This window comes from Psammomys obesus, unplaced genomic scaffold (genome assembly GCF_907164565.1).
Source record: "Psammomys obesus unplaced genomic scaffold, mPsaObe1.curated_primary_1811, whole genome shotgun sequence".
Classification (NCBI taxonomy): Eukaryota; Metazoa; Chordata; class Mammalia; order Rodentia; family Muridae; genus Psammomys; species Psammomys obesus.
In genome coordinates, this window is record NW_026586383.1 from 12211439 (window position 1) to 12232069 (window position 20631).

At 39.1% G+C, this 20631-nt stretch overlaps 1 protein-coding gene across 2 annotated transcripts; it reads right to left on the reverse strand.

The window, feature by feature from the left end:
* Window positions 1–340: 340 nt before the first annotated feature.
* Lztfl1 (leucine zipper transcription factor like 1) lies at window positions 341–18065 on the reverse strand. 2 transcript variants are annotated; one of them, XM_055601769.1, is made up of 10 exons: window positions 17943–18065; window positions 15532–15652; window positions 11521–11715; window positions 10125–10185; window positions 7959–8030; window positions 6541–6606; window positions 6377–6454; window positions 2576–2752; window positions 1313–1416; window positions 341–654 (listed from the first exon to the last, which is right to left on the reverse strand). In XM_055601769.1, the coding sequence occupies exons 2-10, from the start codon at window positions 15606–15608 to the stop codon at window positions 636–638; spliced, it is 849 nt and encodes a 282-aa protein (XP_055457744.1). In that variant the 5' UTR covers window positions 15609–15652; window positions 17943–18065; the 3' UTR covers window positions 341–635. The 2 variants fall into 2 exon arrangements, with proteins under 2 accessions (XP_055457744.1, XP_055457743.1); XM_055601768.1 differs by having other exon boundaries at window positions 15532–15656; window positions 17943–18014.
* Between the last annotated feature and the right edge of the window lie 2566 nt (window positions 18066–20631).

A 20631-nucleotide genomic window follows, 5' to 3' on the forward strand; every position in this document is an offset into this window, starting at 1 on the left:
AGCAGCGTTTATGATGGAGAAATGGAAAAAAATGTCTGTATCTCCTTTACTAAGCAGTGCTCATGATGGAGAAGTGCAAAGGTTAGCCAAATCCTCACACTCACTGCAGCTTGCTGCCCTTATTGATTAAAAATGTTAACCAGAGGAGAAAGTAACATTTTCCATAAGCTTATACATTCTGATAATTAGAGTAAATTAAGATTTCATTATTAAAAATAAAAGGTTTATTTATAAATGTTAATAACTTTACTATTTATCTTTACATTTACGGACTATACAAGTATAGATGTTGTCAAATTCTCTAACAATAAAAGGTTCCCTCACTAATGCAAAAGGATGGCTCTTCTTTCCATTCTAAACTCTCTTCTACCATGAAGAAATCTCATTGCATTTGCATGGACACTCTGAAGCACTTGACAGAGAGGTGTTTGAGACAACACAAAAGAATCATTACATTTTTTTCCTCTTCTCAATTATAGACTGAGAGTAAGAATGCTAGCTCTAATATTACAAGCAAAGCCTAAACATTAGAAAAAGGAGAGAATATGACAAAATGCTTCAAAATACATGCCTGAGGTCGATGGCAATAACTTGTATGTTCATGAGCGGCAGGTTCTAGGAAAAACCTTCAGTTTTTAATCTTCGGATTCATATCTAGAGATAAAATTAAGAGCATAATGTCATGATCCTTTTTGTTTTTTCTGTTGCCATAAGTGAAACACCACTAGTAACTAGCCCAAGAATGCCACTACTGTTCACTTTCCATCCCTCTTATGGCAGAAGTCAGTTACACTCAAGGCTAGTATTATGATGGTGACTTGGAGGGGTCTACAGCAGCTCACCTAAGATGTCTTCAGACGTTAGGCCTGCATTTGGAATTTAGACTCATTATAGCGTAGTACAATTACAAGAATCTTCAGATCACCATCAACAGCTGACATGACTATGAGTTAAGGGTTAACAACCCCCCTCCCAAGACAAATCTAATCTTGAATTCACTTTACAGATGTTTCTCTGAAAACAAAGGCGAAACGTCAGCTTCCGCTGGGTTTATGCAAAGCCTCTGATCCTAACTAGCAAAGGGTGTCAGTATCTGAACACCATGGAGCACCTATGGTGCTGCCTGGCTAGCTGCTGCCTGTACCCTTGCCTGCTAATGGGTCCACTGCCAGGGAACAGCGTAGTGAGGGTAAAGGTCTGGCTGAGCCTAAAAGCAACTGCACGGACTAACCAATGGGCCAACCCAGGACCTGATTCATTGGTACTACAGGCAAGTGGAGCAGGAACACCATGGTAGGATCAGCCAGCTTACTTTGCCAGTCTTTTTCGTAGGTCTTTGATTTGGTCATTCTTTTTGGTGAGAATCTCTTTCATATTTCGATAAGCTGCTGTTTGTTGAAATTTCTTCTCTAACTCCTGCTTTGTGAAAAATGTCAGCCCATTATTAAGACATATTAAGAGTAACAAATGTGATAAAATGCAGTTTGCTAATTTTCTAATTTCTTTAAAAACATACTTGTGTAAAATTAAAACCACCCAAACTTAAAAAATACTTCAAATGAGAAGCTAATAAAATACTATAATTGTCTACCTCAAGTTATAAATCTCAAGAGTCTTGAGTCTTAAAAAAATTCACTTCTTTTCTATTTATGTGTGTGTATGACAGTGTGAGTCAGCTGATATGAGGGCTGAAAGCCAAATCCAATCTATCTGCAAGAGCTGTAACTAAGCCATTTTCTAGCCCTTAATATGAGGAATTTTCAGTTCTCAGGATTGAAGCACAGCTGGCAGAACATTTGCCTGATAATTCCATACCCAACACCCACAATCCTTCTTTAAAAAGGATGACTGAAAAGAAATAGAACTACTTATTTATTTTATGTATATGACTATTTCACCTGCATGCATGTATGTATACCATATGAATGCCTGGTGCCCATGGAGGTCAAAAGAGGGCACCGGATCCCCTGGAACTGGAGTTACAAATGGTTATGAGCCACCATATTGGTGCTGGGAACTAAAGCTAGGTCCTCTGCAAGAACAGCATGTACTTTTAATTGCTGAACCGTCTCTCCAACCCAGTACCCATATTTTTAAATGTATAATCCTAAAGTAAAGAATTTACTCTAGGTATTTCCCATATAAAGCATTTTGAAAAGGTCTCAAAATCTAAAAAGGAAAAAAAAAAACCAAACAAAACAACAACAACAACAACAACAACAAAAACAAACCACAAAACACACAAACAAACAAACCCAACCCAAAACCAAAAATCCCCAAGCCATCCAGGTCTCTGTCAGGGTGTAGAAAGACCCCAGAGAGCAATGAAAGGTTGGAGAGTAGAGGCAGCATGTGGAGGAGGAAGCGAGCAGTTTGTTTATTTTCACAAAGATGGAAGAAAGTAGGTGCCTAGAAATGATAGCTCTTCAGATCATACGTTGGCTAAGACTCAGAATAAAAATAATCTGACCCTGCACTTGTCTAGCATTTATCTAGCCACATTTATTCCTCTCTACTATATGCCTTAGATAATCAGGCATCAACAGGCGAAGCTCCTCCTTATGTGTCTCCTGACCTTTTCGGCCATGCTCAGCTGCTCCTGTACTCTGAGGAGCTCATGTTTGGCTGCTGCTAGGTTCTCCTCCAAAGACTTTTGGTTTTCTGTCTTGTCATTAAGTGTCTTCTGAAATTCACTCCGAAGAGCAGCGACTGTGTTTTCCAAGTCATCCAAGTCTTGGGCCTTTATAAAATCCTATAAAAAAATAAAGACATGATTATAATTTCCCTTGACATACTAAATAACAGCTGTTTTAAAACAGCATCCAAGGAGAGAAAAAGTAATGCTGTTCTGTGTGTGCAGGTAGCTTTTTCACGGGGGTAGATAAATGCCAGTCCCAAAAGGATCGCCAGCAGGCTCAATCCAGCCTCAGCCTTGGTCTACATGTAGCATATTCAGTAGTCACTGCATTCCAAATATGGAAAATAGGGTTTTTGAACTGCTTGAATTTCAGTCAAAATGAAAGAGACAAAAATGAGATTTTAATTTGACAGTTGTGTGTACCAGAATTGGAATGCCAAATCATTTGTTAAGAGTATGGGACAGAGTTTTCTGTAAATCAAACTGGCCCCAAACTTGCTTTGTAGCCAAAGATGCCCTACCTTTCTGCTCTCTCTCTCCCAGGTGCTGAGATTATAGGCATGCAGCAGCACGCCTGGTTAATGTGGTACCAGGAATCAAATCCAGGGCTTTGTGCTCAATAAGCAAGCATTTAGTTAGCTAAGCTATATCTTAGACTCCTGAAAAGCCATTCTGAAAAGCTAAATTAAAAAATCAAACCTTTCTTGTCCTTCATTCCAACATCTCTGAACTTACTCTTTGTACTGTAGCACCCTGCTTGCAGGTGCTTCCGCCACAGCTCCATTTCTTGGGACTCTTGCCTTTTGGTGTGAACCCTAGTCCCTCTAGCTCGTTCATGCTGCCCTTCTCAACTGTTCCTTCTAGCCCATCTCCATTCCTCTGTGTTACCCTCAGCCTCCACTTGTCTGGGACACAGAGAGGGCAATAGCAAACAAAGACTACACAACCAGATACCTGCACCAATAACACTTCACGTATCTTAACCCCAAATGCCTAAATCTCAGCACAAAACCACAAACATGACAGCCAATACAATAGGACCCCTCCAGACACCAGTAACTGTATGGTGACAGGACCCATGCACTGCAATCTGCCGAAACATAAGACAAGGACTTCAAAAGAGCAATTAGGAGTATGCTCAAGGACCTTAAGGAAGATACAAACAAATGACTTAATGAAGACAGTGAAAACACAAATGGTTGAATGAAATAATAAAATTATTTCAAGGCATGGAAGAAAATATAAAGAAAATTTAAACTAAAAACTTCAGATTACAAAATATGGAAGAAAGAATTTCAGGTCTTGAATAAAAGATATACAAAATGGACAGTTCAGTCAAAGAAAATGTTAAATCTTAAAGAATTCCATGCACAAAATATACAGGAAATATGGGACACTATGAAAAAACCAAATCTGGGTCTGAAGAAATGGCTGAGCCATTAAGAGCGCTGGCTGCTTATCCAGAGGTCCTGAGTTCAACTTCCATCAAGTGCATGGTGGCTCAAAACCATCTATAATAGGATCTGATGCCCTCTTCTGTCATGAAGGCATACATGCAAATATATATAATGTACATATAGATTAGATACAAATATACATAATAATTGAATCTTAAAAAAAAGACCAAATGCACAATAATAGAAATAGAGGAAAAAGAAGAGACTCAGCTCAAAGTCTTATAAACTATTTTTAACAAACTCATGGATGAAAATTTCCCCATTCTAAAGAAGGAGGTGCATACAGAACACCAAATAACATAGGACCAAAAAACAAATTCCTCACAACATATAAAAATCAAAACACTAAATATACAGAACAAAGATAAGATTTTAAAATCTGCAAAGGAAAAAGACCAAGTCACGTATAAAGGCAAGCCCATTTAAATAACACCTGATTTTTCAATGGAGACTCTGAAGGGCCAGGACAGATGTGCTACAAACTGGTGCCTAACTAAAAGCTTCAACCCTACTGACTAGCACTCACAGTACTGCAAAGTCCTCTGCACCTTCCTGTAGGTCACAGGGTCTCACCCACCTATAAACCTGTGACCTACAACAGTGAACCTGCAGACATACATTCTTTTTTGTTTTGAAAGAGAAAGATAACAAAGTTGAGTGAGCAGGGTGGACTTCAGAAGAATAGGGGAAGGGAAAATATGATCAAAATATATAGTCTGGATACTTTAAAAAAAATAAACAAAAAGAATTTTGAATAAGAGGAAAAATATAGCAAGTTCCAAGCCAAGCGGGAGACATATTTTTCTCTCCAAAGAACAAATAGTATAGGTGTAAAAATAAGATTGGTAACATTCATATAAAAATAGGGATGGTTTAATTATTATGAAACTATGAAGAAAATGAGTAGCGATTAATGATTGTGTGGGTTTCTAAATTCACAAAGTTCTACGTTTTTTTCTACTGAGTTACATGCGCCTCTGCATAATTTGACAACTGCAGCACCTGATCTTGCTTTTGACGTATGCATTGATAATAGGAAAATGGCCTATGAACTGCTCAAAGTGTGGATGAAGCAGGATCTTCAAAAACAATGAAACAATCCTTAATTTTTAAATATTTATTCTCTACAAAGACCTTTCAACTAGTAGAAGCAAGTATCCACTTTGTTTCTATAGCAAATAGTAAACTTGAGGTAAAGCTTCAAATGGCTTTTAAATAAATTCATTACCCAAAAATGTTTTTAAATGCTTAAGTTTTTGAGACATTATAAGGTTGTTCTGGAGCATTCTCCTATCTCTATTTATATTTATATATCAGTTTTTTCCTAGTCATGTAAAAATATGACAATAAGCATCTACAGATAAAATGTCTGAGATTCACCTTAAAAAGACACGGGTAAGGGGAAGAAAATAGAAGTAGGAATAAAAGCAGACTAGCAATGCCTGGTGACTGTAAAGCTGAGAGCAGGTTCATTACTACTCTGTATTTTTGCGTGTTTGAGTTTTTCATAGAATAGAGCTAAAAAACAACCAATGAAGTCTGGGCATATGACTCAGCATCAGAGTGCTGGGCTAACACGTATAGACTGGGCATTCCATAAAAGATAAAAATTATGTTAGAAAGGAAAAGAACATACAGAGGTAGCTTTAGGGATTATTTAGCACATTACTTAGGGATTATTATTAGCATTATATACAATGACAACCATAGAAAAGACAATTCTGCACTGAAAATTCACCTAAAGGGCTTTGCTCATATAAAATCACAATACCATGTCATACTTAGGGGGAGGACTACAGGAGAGGCAGTGATATACTAACGGACCCTGAGCAAGTGGAGGAATATTCAGTTATTCTCAGGTAGGCCGGCAGAACTACACTCTGGAGGTCACTGTATTCCACAGCACACTGGATATAAACAAAGACCACAGCCAATAAATTCCTCTCACTGTCACCTTATCCAAGGAAACCTCAGTGTTCAAAATAAAACCAAATGTAAATTTTCCCTTCATTTTTTTTTCAATTATAATTGGGTATAGGAGGGAAAGGGGGAAATTCACCTGCTTACTAAGATCCTGTAAACTATGAATCTTCCCTGGAAAATGGACAAAGGATAGAGTTTCTAGGCTAGGCATCTCAATGTAACACAGCAATAGCATTCTGCAGACAGAATGGCAAGGGTAGATAGAATATGATGAACAATGATTATGATTAATGTTTCTTATTCACTATCTTAAAAAGAATAGAATAGATAGATACAATAGATAGTTAAATTGTTTTACCTGTTGATTTCCTTGATCAAGCTGTAAGTCTTGAAGTTCTCTTTCCAATTTTGACTTCTCATCCAGAGCATGTGTGGCCTATAATCAAATGTAAGCAGAATACACTCAATTTTTACTCTGTAGGTTAATTTCTCAATAACTATATTGAAGGATTTCTTAGTTACCTGTATTTCAATGGTCTTCAGCCTTGACTTTAATTTCTCATTCTCTTGTTGAAGTCTTAAAATTTCCTTTGTAAGTAAATTCAAATATTATTATTTTAAGGATTTATTTATTTTAATTTTACGTGCATGACTATTTTGCCTGCCATGTATGTATATGTACAACATGCATACCAGCAGAGACTATCTGAGTGCATCAGATGCCCTGGAACTACAGATGGCTGTGGCTCACCACGTGGGTGCTGGGAGCTGAGCCTGTACACAAGAGTAGTACATGCTCATAACAAAGGAGCCCTCTCTCTAGTCCCACAATTTTATTATTTTAACCAAAGTATGTTTAACACTTGAAATAATTTATTACTTGTTTCACTTAAAAAAAAATCAAAACTATGCAATGGCTTGAAAATCCAAATGCCCTGATTAGTAGTAAAATCCTACTTTTGCACAGCCTGCTTCAACCCCATAGTTTTGACCCAAGTTTAGCTCTAAGACTTACAGTTGTTTTTCTCTCAGAAACACCTTTTCTTCTACAACTGTTTCAGCCATTCTCCTTGCTGGACATCTTTTCCCTAGCTCTCTGACCCTGCAACTTGGGCCTATCTGTGGCCACCCTGCTGCACTAACCCTAGAAACGCACTGCCCTCATCATCTTAGTGCCCAGTGCGCAAGCTCCTGAATGCCTCTGAGGTGAGGCACCTTTGCCCTTATGCAATTTTGATGTAAGATGCACCCACCAGTCAGATTTTGCATTTTACTCCTATACGCACTTCACTCTATTACTCTAAGTCATGCCAACATTCTGTGTGCCTCTGGCCTCTGCCTCCTTCTTAACAGACCCCCTTTAACTTAACCTGTCTTCATCTATATGACCCAGCTCTGAGGCTACTTCATTTAAGCACCTGTTTTTCTCTCCTCTCATCCACACAAAATTGTACCTTCTTTATGATACTATAACATCCACATAACCTTTAGTCCTCTCATCTCTGTTTCTGGAAATGTTAGTTCCTACTTTCCAATGAAATTACAATAGTTTTGAGAGTGTAATAGGTGCTGTACTGCTTTTATTCCATAGCAACACTGACATGTGCAATGCCAAGAATATGGGAGCTGAGAAAAATATTTATTTTTATGCTGATAATTTCTACAAGCATTTAAAGAACCTATATATTATTGTGGATCACAAATTTCAAATGCACACCAGAAAAAAAAAAAGGTTCAAAATTCCATGCTCTGTACTTTCCTGTGAAAAGATTCTTTAGTCACTTCAGACCCTACAAAGTAAACATGTCCTCTTCTGGTCACTGGGTTTCACTCAGTAAAACTGTGATGGACTATTTCTCTTACCCTAGCATTCTCAGAAATGGGGGAAGAAGGAGACAGAACCAAGGTTTTCCCATTTCTCAAAATAATGAGAACATTACCTTGTTTAGCAGTTCAGTTGTTCCTCCTTCATTAATTGGAACAAGTTTTGGCTTTGTGATATCAATGATGGGCTGCAACAAAAACCAATCTAAAATCAGTAAAGCAGCAATCATCATGAAACATCTACACTTTCTATGTGGAAGATGTAATCTATAAAAACAGCGGCCAGGACTTCAGCTCCACAGGCGTAATGATTTTTGTTGGGTTCACTCTCTTAGTCCAGTGCTATGAGGAGCCCTAGAAAGCTCAATACATGACAGAGACAGACACACACAGTATATACTCACTCATATAGACATATAACATAGGATAAACCTACTAAAACCTGCACATCTAAAGAAACTAATCAAGACAGAGGATCCTGACTAAAATGCTCAATCCCCATCCCGAAAGGCAAAGAGGATGGACATCAGAAGAAAAAGAAAAGAGGAAACAACCTAGGAACCTGCCACAGAGGGCCTCTGAAAGGCTCTACCCTGCAGACTATCAAAGCAGACGCTGAGACTTATGGCCAACTGTTAGGCAACGTGCAAGGAATCTTATGTAAGAAGTGGGAAATAGTAAGATCTGGAGAGGACAGGAACCCCACAAGGAGAGCAACAGAACCAAAAAATTTGAACACAGGGGTCTTCCCAGAGACTCATACTCCAGCCAAGTACCAGGTATGGAGATAACCTAGAACCCCCGCAAAGATGGCAGTTTAGTGTCCAAAGGGTTACATAGTAATGGGAAGAGGGACTGCCTCTGACATAATCTGATTGGCCTGTTCTTTGATCACCTCCCCCTGAGGGGAGAGCAGCCTTACCAGGCCATAGAAAATGACAATGCAGCCATTCCTGATGTGATCTGATAGACTAAGATCAGAAGGAAGGAGAGGAGGACCTCCCCTATCAGTGGACTTGGGGAGGGGCATGTGTGAAGAAGGGGGAGGATGGGACCGGGAGGGGAGAAGGGAGGGTGTTATGGGGGGATATAAAGTGAATAAACTGTAATTAATAAAAATAAATAAATTTAAAAAAATGAAAGCCCCTCCCGGCACCTTTTATTAAAAGAGATGGAAAGGAAGGAGACAAGGAGCACAGAGCAAGACCTGATAAAAGTCTCTAGCCTCTAGGATTGGAATTTTATCTGTGGTAACCAAAACTGTTTTCTGCATGAAACTTATACAGTAAAGCTGTAATGACTGAGAAAGTACAAATGAACAATAACTTAACACAAATATTTGGGTATTTTAGTAGCATGTATTAAAAGTAAGAATCCATGCCCTTTGGCCCAAAATTTCTTAATCAAAAACATGCTCCAAAAGAGTTACTAGACAATGCTTTGTTTGTCTACCTCTGGAATTCATCTCAGTAGTGTTCAGCTATCTGACAAGGGGAACTATTTAGGACTTATGGTGTATCTAGGAAAAGATACTGCAGCATGTAATTTTCAGAAAGATTACCAGGATGTCTCCACCTGCTGTCCTGGGTAGCCTATGGTACACAGCTAAGAAGCAGAGTCAGGTGTAACCACAGATATGATCACCAGGGAGTATATGCTCTGTACCAGTTGAAGGGTTTATAGGGATTCAGACTGGACTGTAGGGACACCATGCGTGTATAGATCATGACAGAAAAAACAGTTTTTCAGTTACTTCTAAAACTTTTAATCTTTTGTCTGCAAGCATGAGTGGCATTTGTACTCTACTCCCAACTTGAATGCTTTTCCTTTAAATGTCTCACTCTCACTTCCTGTAGTCATATCTTGAGGATTTTAGATACCAAGTATTAACAAATATGGGAAGCCGAGGAAATGCCTCAATGGAAAAAGCACTTACCACCCAAATGTGAGGACTTAGGTTTGGATTCTTAGTACTCATATAAAAACCAGGTAGACGTGGTGACCTGCCTGGGTTTAGGCAGAAACAAGGAATTCCCAGGGAGAGCTGACTAGCTACCTTAGATGAATTGGCGACCTCTGAGTTTAGTAAAAGTCTCTGTTTCAGTAAATAAAGTGGAAAGCAATCAAAGAAGACACACAGCATCAATATCTGGCCTCCAATACGTAAGCACACACACATGCACCGACAACAATACACACATGTACCCATACACACAAACTACACACATGTGCACAACCACACATGTAAAAATAAATATGGACTGAAAAATACTAAAAATTACCTTTTTATTTGAAGATGTAAACTCTGCCTTTTCAAATTCAGCAACTTGTTCTAATAATTCTCTGGAGAATAAAAGCAAATTTAAAAGAAGATTGACAATAGACCTCTAGCACACAAATGAATTAAAAAAAAAATCACAAAACCAACCTATTACAAAATAGGAAGATGAGTTTAAGATTGTACAAAACTGATATTTAATTGCAAATGACTGAGAACCTCACCCCTATAAGCAAATCTGAATTATCTATAGCTCTTGGTACTTTGTACTTGGTAGGTATATGATACATATATATAGCAAGACATAAACAGCAATGCCAGTACATATATGAATGCCATGTATTTCTCTGTATTTCTGAGGTGCAGCATGATTTCTCTATTACATAATATTCACTGTTACCTAAGAAAGTGTCTGATTCGTAATAGTTTTCTTGGATATGAATTAGTGCACAGTTATCTACTGAGCAAGTATACTGGCATATTCTATGCAAAGATACATGGTGTAGGCAAGCCCCTAACGATCTACCAAAATACTCCTGTTTACATATCATTCTTCTATCTTCTTCAAACATCAGCACTAAGTATTTTCTCACCAGTCACCTATTGAGAAACTGACACTTGCAGAAGCCAGATGAATTTCATTCCCTGCTTGGGGCCTGTCCTTAGCATTTGCTCATCATTTTCCACTGAGGAGAGGTTTTTTTGAAGATCAATTTCCAGGGCTTGGCAATGAGTCCTTCTTGACTTCTGGCATATCTGGTTTTGTTTTGTTTTTCTGTCTGTTTTGAGACAGGGTCTTACTGTATATCCCCGCAAGTCTTGAATTCACACAGACTGTCTGCCTCTGCCTCTGAAGTGTTGAAATTAAAGTGTGAACCATGACGCCCAACTGACATGCTATTTCTTAAAACCAACATCACTAATCTTACTAAAGTTTATGAATTCATGACTTTTCAATATTATAAAGCTTTTAAGCCTTTTATACTTCACACTTCCTAAGATAACTGTATGGTTTCAAATGCAGTTATCTAGAAACAAATATGCAATGCTATTAGTCTGCATAGATGGAAATAATACTCCAATATATCAACTGTTCTGACCTTTACTTTTTAGCAGCTCTATGCATCAAGACTACTGTAATACTAATCATGATACCAAAGATGCTGTAAGAAAGAATTACTTTAAATAGACTTAAAAGCAGTTTTATGTAGCTGTACAGAATAGTGGAAACAGAGTATCTTTAGCATGCTCTCCTCACTATCATCTACTGACTGTGCCTTGCTGCCACCCTACCCTAACTGCCTCACACTCCAGCCCAGGAAAGCACTAGTAAAGTTATTTGCTAACTTTTAAGATCATGGTTGGGACTCTATGTCTCAACTGCAGGTAAAAATTTTTACCTATTTTCAAGTTCAGAGATGTCCGTCTGTAGTTTTAGGTACCACTTCTCAGCTTGGGAAAAGAGCTGCCGCAGGAGCAAGACATTGGTGTAGGCTGTATTGATGAGCTCTGATTCCACCTCACTGTGGACCACAGCCTGCAGCCCATTTAGAACTTCTGAAACCTCATCCATGGTGAAAGTCTCCTCTACCAGCCTGAAAACAATATGACTTCATTGGCCAGCTAGTCACAGGCACAACTTAAAAAATACAACTGAAATCAAGAAAATCACTTCATGACATTTAAAGAATTAAAGATTACAGAAAAACTCTCCAGGAGAAATTTATTAAAATGATTAGGTTGTGGATAATTCCTCAAATTTGTACATTTTAAAATACAACTACAAAAAATAAAATAAAATAAAATACAACTACATGCTGAAAAACATCCCCTCAACCTTCACCTATTTTTTGAACTTTTCAATATTAATTTTTTTACTTTATATTACTTTAAATTAGTTTTATCACATTTAGCAACTTAAAAAGTCACCTAGAACACATAGCATCTCCATTTTATTACTTCTCTAGCATTTTAGTAATTGTATAAATTACATAAACATTAGCAAATGACTATGTGACATAATTACAGTTATATATTAATTTTCTTAGCAGTCTAGAGACACATAATAAAAAAAACCTAACACCTTAAAGTACCAATATGACGCCACAAAAGTGCATGTCTCCATCAACAGCATAGTTAAAAGTACTATCACTGGAGATTCTTGGGTTGGGAAGGAATTTCAGGGAATGAGCCATCATCTCCAACACAGGGCTTAGAAAGTGGTTCCAATGGCAGTGACTAAGCCTAACAATTTCAGCAAAATGACCAACAGTTGGATTTCTTAAGAAATCCTCCTTCTCTCAATGAGTGTCACAGTAACAGAATTTTTGTTTCTACCAGCTTTGCCCCTCCAAAGTCTTTCACCCTCAGACTCTTCCTCAACTTTCTTTCTTCCTTTCTTCCAAACAAACAAAAATTAAACAAGAGTCAGTTACATTTAGTCTTAGCACAATTATACTCAACAGTAAACACTTCTAGCACATTCTAGCAAATTCTAACTAGAAGAATTTATCCATTCTTAAAAATATAATATTTTTAATTGCTGAGTAGTATTCCATTGTGTAAATGTACCACAATTTCTGTATCCATTCCTCTGTTGAGGGACATCTGGGTCGTTTCCAGGTTCTGGCTATTACGAATAAAGCTGCTACAAACAATGTTGAGCAAATGTCCTTGTTGTGTACTTGAGCATATTTTGGATATATGCCTAGGAGCGGTATAGTTGGATCTTGAGGAAACGCTATTCCTAATTGTCTGAGAAAGCGCCACATTGATCCAAAGTGGTTATACAAGTTTACATTCCCACCAGCAATGGAGGAGGGTTCCCCCTTTCTCCACATCCTCTCCAGCATGTATTGTCACTTGAGTTTTTGATCTTAGCTATTCTGATGGGTATAAGGTGAAATCTCAGGGTTGTTTTGTTTTGCATTTCTTTAAGTGTTTCTCTGCCATTCTATATTAGTCTACAGAGAATTCTCTGTTTAGCTCTGTACCCCATTTTTTAATTGGATTACTTGATTTGTTGCTTTTTAACTTCTTGAGTTCTTTATATATTCTGGATATTAGTCCTCTGTCAGATACAGGATTGGTGAAGATCCTTTCCCAGTCTGTAGGCTGTCGTTTTGTTCTGACAACAGTGTCCTTTATTTATACAAGGAAATCATGAAATTATCAGGCAAATGGTGGGATCTAGAAAAGATTATTCTGAGTGAGGTGTCCCAGAAGCAGAAAGACACACATGGTATATACTCACTTAAAAGTGGATATTAGACATATAATATAGGATAAAAATACTAAAATCTGTACACCTAAAGAAGCTAAGCAAGAAGGAGGACCCTGGGTAAGATGATCACTCCTCACTCAGAAAGACAAATGGGATGGACATTGGAAGAAGGAGAAAACAAATAACAGTACAGGAGCCTACCACAGAGGGCCTCTCAAAGACTCTACCCAGCAGTGTATCAAAGCAGATGCTGAGACTCATAGCCAAACTTTGGGCAGAGTGCAGGGAATCTTATGAAAGAAGGGGGAGATAGTAAGTAAGACCTGGAGAGAACAGGAGTTCCACAAGAAGAGCAACAGAACCAAAATATCTGGGCACAGGGGTCTTTTCTGAGACTGATACTCCAACCAAGGACCATTCATGGATATAACCTAGAACTCCTGTACAGACGTAGCCCATGGCAGCTCAGTATTCAAGTGGGTTCCCTAGTAAGGGGAACAGGGACTGTCTCTGACATGAACTCAGTCGTTGCCTCTTTGATTTCCCTGAGGGGGAGCAGCCTTGCCAGGCAACAGAGGAGGACAATGCAGCCAGTTTGGATGAGACCTGATAAGCTAGGGTCAGATGGAAGGGGAGGAGGATCTCCCCTAGGGGCAGGGGAGGAGATGAGGGAGAGACGGTGGACTGGGAGGGAATGAGGAAGGGGGCTACTACTGGGATACAAAGTGAATAAACTAATTACTATAAAAATTTTATTTATATGAAAATATACAATACTTTAATTTTATAAAGTCTTTTCAAAATATTAATGTTTTCTATATTCTTTAATAGACTATGCCATAATTTTGCCAGTTACATTGTTTTCATCTGCTGAAGTTAATAAAACAGATTGACATATTAGGTTAATTGGTTGAATAGATACTAGCTCAAGACTGATGACTTCCACAACAGCTATAAAAAAACCTGGAGACCCTTTCTACTTACATGTGACTTGACATTTATTTAACTATTTCCATCTGGCTCAACAAAACTTACCAACTTTTGTTTTAAATTAATTAATAATTTTGGTACTACTAAGTAAGTGTTTCATGCTATTTTCCCCTCTTCTAAATGAATGGCATATGTTCCTAAGTGCCATTCACATGGCTGTACTCTTTTAAGAAATTAAAGTTAGCTGTGCATGATGGAGCACACCTGTAAGCCCCAGCACTCAGGGAGGCAAAGGCAGTCAGACCTCTTGTGATTTTGAGGCCAGCCTGGTCTACAAAGCAAGTCCAAGACAGATAAAAGCAAGTTCAGGACAGTCAAGGCTACACAGAGAAACCCTGTCTCAAAAAACAAACAATGCAAAAAATAAACAACAACAACAAAAGAAATGACAAGTTGTAGAACTTTTACAGAATTAAGCCATTTAAAATTTTACCTGAAACTTCCCAGTATGTAATGACTATCATGTACACGTCTGACAACAGACTGTTTCTGCTACTCCACATCTATTTTTAACGTCACAAATCCATGGAACTTAGCGAAGTTTCTCTTCTCAGTGACTGCTATGGTTTCTGTACTAGCTTCCCTATGTTAGGTACAAGAAAGAATCCATATTTTTCTGTTTCCCTAATCAGAATTTAACTTTACCCACTTAGGACACTTTCATTCTTGAGAAATTTTCACATGACCAAGTACACACTTAATAATTTTTTTTTAAAAAAAGAAACTCAACCCAGCAATTTAAGTAGTAATTTTAAAAATCAAAACTCTTAACACAATAGACCCCAGAGATACATTAATTTGATAGTTATCTGCTAGAGAATGACAGTAAGAAATATAAGTCTTTGTCATCATTAACACATTATGTTTTCATAGAACGGAGTATCTCTGTTACAGTAAAACCATGACAACTCAAAGCATACAATTGTCTAAGCCACAGAGTTTCAGGCAGCTTGAATTGGTGTGGGGGCATGATGGCCTGAGCAGTGCATCCAGACTCCAGGCTGCAGGGATGTCACAGGATCACACACTGGTAAATGCTGCCAGAACAGTTCAGAGTCATTTTTCATTTACTAAGAACTAATTTTTAGTGACTGCATTTTAGAAACCTTTTACTATTGCCAAATTTTCAAGGAATCCACATTCATTCCATTTTATAACTCAGAGTTTTAAGAAGTCAGGCCTTAAAGTCTCTTTATACCTGCTCTCCTTGAGGTCTTGAAAGCAGGAATCTACCGTTTTAAGTCTCAAGCCTCTTTTTGAACGAGCAAAACGCATGTAATTAATGACCTCATTTTGATGGTGTTCATTTAGGCCCAACTCTGCCTGAAAAAGAGAGAATTGATTAGTCCCACGGATATGACCAAAGAACTAATAATGAAAGTAAACAAGACATTCTGTTGGGTTGGGTATAGTGGTACAATCCTTTAGTCTCAGCACTTAGGAGGAGGAGGCAGGTGGATCTCTGAGTGTCAGGCAAGCTACATAGTAAGCTTCAGAACAGTCAGGGTTACACAGAGACCCTGTCTCAGATAAAAACAACATTCATGATGGTACTGTGTTGTAGTACTGTTAGATGTACCTACTGAAGCTAGAGACTTCCTTGCAGTCAAATATAGTCACATGACTTCTCAGGGACAGAAATAATCCAAAGAAGTGGGGAGTATTTTTCTTTTTTAAAAAATATTTTGTTATTCTTAAATAATTTTATACATTCACGAGGAGTATTTTTCAAAGACTTAGGATATGACTTAGATATGCTATATAACATATACCTCTGCCATCCCCAATTTCTCTCAAAGCAGCACAGGCGGTAACTAGGATGAGACATGCCTTTATGTCCCAGGGCTGGAAGAACAGAGAGAGGAAAGAACCCTCTAAGAAGAGAGGAAAGAAACCGCGTGGAGCATCACTGAGAGGGTAAGAAATACCTGCATTCCTCAACACAGCAATTTTCAGATCTCTGTCACATAAGCTATACCCTTGCTAAACACAGCCTTAAAAGTGTATTTGGCTTGAAATTAGCCACTAGCCTTTGTTATAAATCACATGCTGTTTTAAAATAACCAAATCAAGAAGCTGCACAGCTAAGCGCAGCTCTCAGATCTGATCAGAGAAGTGTGCTTGTGCAACGGATGGTGGTTAATGCAGAAATCACAACTGGTAAGTGCAGAGAATAAGTAGCCTTAACTACAAACGGGATATCTCCATCACACCTCCCCCAGGCTCAGAAACTATCCCTGAAGGGGAGCACAGTCTAAGAAGCAGTCAGTGAGGATCTTGTTGGCAGTGGTGGCACATGCCTTCAATCCCACAGGAGGCAGAGGCAGTTGGATCTGAGTTCAAAGACAGCCTGGTCTAAGAGAGAGTTCTAGATCAGACAGGGCTACAGAAAGAAACCATATCTTGTAAAAACAAAAGCAAACAACAACAACAAAAACAGTGTCTTCTAGACATGACAGGACTGCCAGGCTAGGAACTCACAGTGGTTGCCTGCACCAAGTCAGGCCAATGAACAGTCCAGCACGAAAGCAGAGGGACTTATGAGACCCCACTCCTAGCTGAGGAGTTACTGGACAGCTGACGACTTACTGGGTGAAGTCGCCCCATGGTAGGTGACGGTAGTCCCACGCTCAGGAGTACATGGGCAATATAAATCACACTAGGTAGGTTAAAAAATAAAAAGAGGACAGAGAGTGCAAGATAAATCTGGAAGGAGCTAGGAGGAGGAGTAAATATGATTTTAAATACATTGTATGCATATATGAAATCTTTAAATGGTAAAAATATTTTTTAAAAAGTTTGGCTAGCAGCCAAACAGGAGAGGGGCCTATTCTAGAATTTTTTATTTTATGTGCATTATTTGATGAATCATTTTACCAACCCTTGTATAACTTCCCATTTACTAATGAATAATCTACACCTGATTCCCAAGTGTTAGTTATCAAACTGAGATAAAAGTAAGAAAACAAACAAGCCCTAACTTTCTGTGATGCCACCAGTATCATGTTCTCGTTTTTTAAATCAAGAAAGGTAGTTCTGACCTCAGGATTGGTTAACGAGTGGTCTGGTTTTGTTCAAATGTATACAAAATAAGGGCTTACTACGAATTCTGACTGCTGGGATATGTCAGAAGCCCTTTCGAGCTTCACTCTAAATAACTTCACCTTTTCTCCTTCAACTTCATTTCTGTGCTTTTATCTGTGTACAACTATTTAAATTAAGCAAGCTGTTGGATGAGCTGGTATTTTAAGTCTTATCCGTCTCTAGGTAAATCTGAACTCTAATACAGAGCTACATTCTAGCCCAATGGTCTTCGCAAACAAAGAAATACCACCCATATTTTATCAGCTGTAAAATACGGTGCTTCAGAAAGTTAAGATTCAACCAACAGAAGTTGGAACCGGAGCGTAACTGTTCATACTGGCAAATGTGTGCCTATTGCGCCTGCCAGGGCTCCCCAGACTACAGCTAAGGACGAGGTGAGCAGGCCGGAGAATGGCTTCCGGAAGGAAGGTAATCGCATCCTCCCTTCCCGGGGAGGCGCGGGCAGCGAGGCCCCGCTGGTCGTCCGTACTCTAGCCAGGACCCCTACCGGCCGCGGATACTCACCATGGCGGTGGCGGGATCCCACCGAAAACAGGGGGGCCGCCACCTGGGGCCTGAGGAAAGTAAGTTGTTTGGAAGCCGCGGGTTGCCAATGGGAACGGAGGCACGCGGGCCCTCGGTTATTGGCTCTTGGTGGTAGCGTAACTGGCTAACTTCCGCACGTACATTGGTTTCGAGATCCGGAAGTTCCTCCTTTTCTTGCCACGCAAGCCTGGGGTTGCCTGCCGTTGCCAATGGCAACAGAGGGCGGGGAGGGTTGGCTTGTCGGGCTCTGGAACCCTGTCCTGAGCGTTTGGTTCCAGACCCTTTGGCCACCTCTGCGAATAACCGGAACGATGACCTGGGCTTCAGCGTGATTGCACCAGGCTGTCAGGCTAGTGCTGGCAATGGTGCGCGCCCTTCCTCACGTGCGTTATCTTACAATGCTGGCAGAAGCGGCTAAACTTTACCTTTAAAAATGTGCAAAAACAGGTTTATATAGAGCAGACAGAGACAAGATTCGCTAGGAGAAGGTTGTAGAATACCGTCCCTGTTTCCCTGGCGGAAATGTTCACTTATGAAGACTAGCTTGAGTCATTAGAATCTGCAAGTTTAACCATTGTTCCAAAGTGGTGACGACCTCTTATTAAGACACCCCTTGGTAGGCCATGGTGCTCTTGCCTTTCATCCCAGCACTTGTAAAGCAGGGACAGAATGATCTCTGTGTGTTCTAGGCCATCCAGGGCTACATAATGAAACCCTGCCTTAAAAGAAAAGACACTGTCCTATGAAGGCACGTATGGGAAGAGATCACAAATGTTTGTTGAACATGAGGAGGCACTGGGTAAGCCAGCATTCCAAAGAACTGCCAGCCCTTTGAGAAGGGGGACTTAATGCAGGAGAGAACAAACATTCACCGCCAGCCCCGAGTTATCAAAAATTAATTTTGGTGGAGCATTTTGAGGTTGTCTATCACAGTCACTACTAAGTCCAGTTTAAAGTGAATCACAATTGGGTGCTTTTAGATGCAGAAGGCCTGTTCTGAAACTACTTACAGAGGAAGAGAATCTGTAGACTGCTGAGGTAGATGGGGACTTTGAAGCTTGAATCTGAAACTAGAATAAAAGTTTTCAATACAAAAATCAAAAGACTATTGCCAAGTCTTCTAATACAGTGGAAATTAAATATTCTCATTTAAGGATCTCGGCTTTAAATTTTTTTTAATCTAAAATGATACTAAATTAGGTAGAACTTAGTAGTTGTTACAGCAGCTAAGCTTAATAACTTAAAATAAAATTGAGGGATGGCTCACCAAATAAAGGCACTTCCTGACAAGCCTGATTACCTGATTCAGTTTTCTGGATCCACATGGTTGAAGAAGAGAGCCAGTTCAGAATTCCTGTCCTCTGATCTCCGCATGAACATAATGCCAAACCTTCACATACGGACACATAATGCTCTCCCTTCACATACACATACATGAGGATGCACACACCTACACACATAATTTCAAAATTTCTTAAATGAACTCAAAAGTTTTGTTGTTAGAACAAAGTGCTAACAAATTCTTTAAAATAAAGGTAATTTATAAAGACATGATATCTTTATGAAAAGGTACAATAATGAAAACATTAGTTAAGTGGTCAGTACCTCAAAACAGAAGTAAGTTAAATGGATGAGAGCTAGAAGGAAACTACTTTCAGATGTGTTCAGAAAAGCCACATTCACTGATTAGTTGGGGAAGGCAGACCTGGAATATAACCACATAACCACTGCCGAGGGCTTTAATTTCACCCTAGTACAGATAACAGGATTTTCTTGTCCACACTTACCCAACCACCCATCCACTGCCCCAGAGGTAAAGCTCTGCCTTCTGTTTAGGGGACTGTCATGAGCAAGCTGTGTCAAAAACAGGTATATTTGCATCTTTTCACTCTATCAGAATTTAAGAACAATAGATTCACAAGCTGCTTCAATTTTATTGGCTGCAATTTGCCAAGTAGTCGTCCTTTTTTCTGGGCTTTACTAATATTAATTTTTAGGTCACACATACATCATTCATCAAATCTATGCATAGTATAAGATGCATATATATCTATGTATATGTTAGAGCACAGCTACAAAAGGGTTAAAGAGACTATAGCAGAATTCCAGGAGACCTAACTGACAGGGAGAAGTGAAAAGTTGATCTGGATGCAAGGACCCTTTGCAAGGATGGTGGTGGGGTGGAAGGGTGGGATCAGATCGGATAACAAACTTTGTTGGAGATTGGTTGGCGATCTACTGCAGAGTCAAGCCATAGAGTCAGGCTGAAAGGATCTTCAGGGTGGAGGAGCCTAGGTGAGATGCAGGAGAGTGATGGCCATAGAGGTGAGGTGAAAGACCAACCAGGTCCTAATGGATTAGTGGGCAAGGGGGCAGACACGGAGGAAGACAATGCAGCCCATCCTGATGAGACCTGAAAGGCTAGGGTCAGATGGTAAGGGAGGAGATCCTCCCCTATCAGTGTACTAGGGAAAGGGCATAGGGGGAGAAGATGGAGGAAGGGTGGAATTGGGAGGGGATGAGGGAGGGGGCTACATCTGTGATACAAAATTAATAAATTATAATTAATAAAAAATAAATTAATTTTTAAAAATAAAATAATAATAAAAGAAGGCCAATGAAACACTCTGGACTGCTTATCACTTACTAAACTTAATAACTTAGAAAG

Coding starts and splice junctions, on each gene's coding strand:
- Lztfl1 (XM_055601768.1), bottom strand. Junction 6,455..6,540: donor TGAAGACCATTGAAATACAG/GTAACTAAGAAA, acceptor ATTTGATTATAG/GCCACACATGCTCTGGATGA. Junction 2,753..6,376: donor TTGATCAAGGAAATCAACAG/GTAAAACAATTT, acceptor ATTTTTTTATAG/GATTTTATAAAGGCCCAAGA.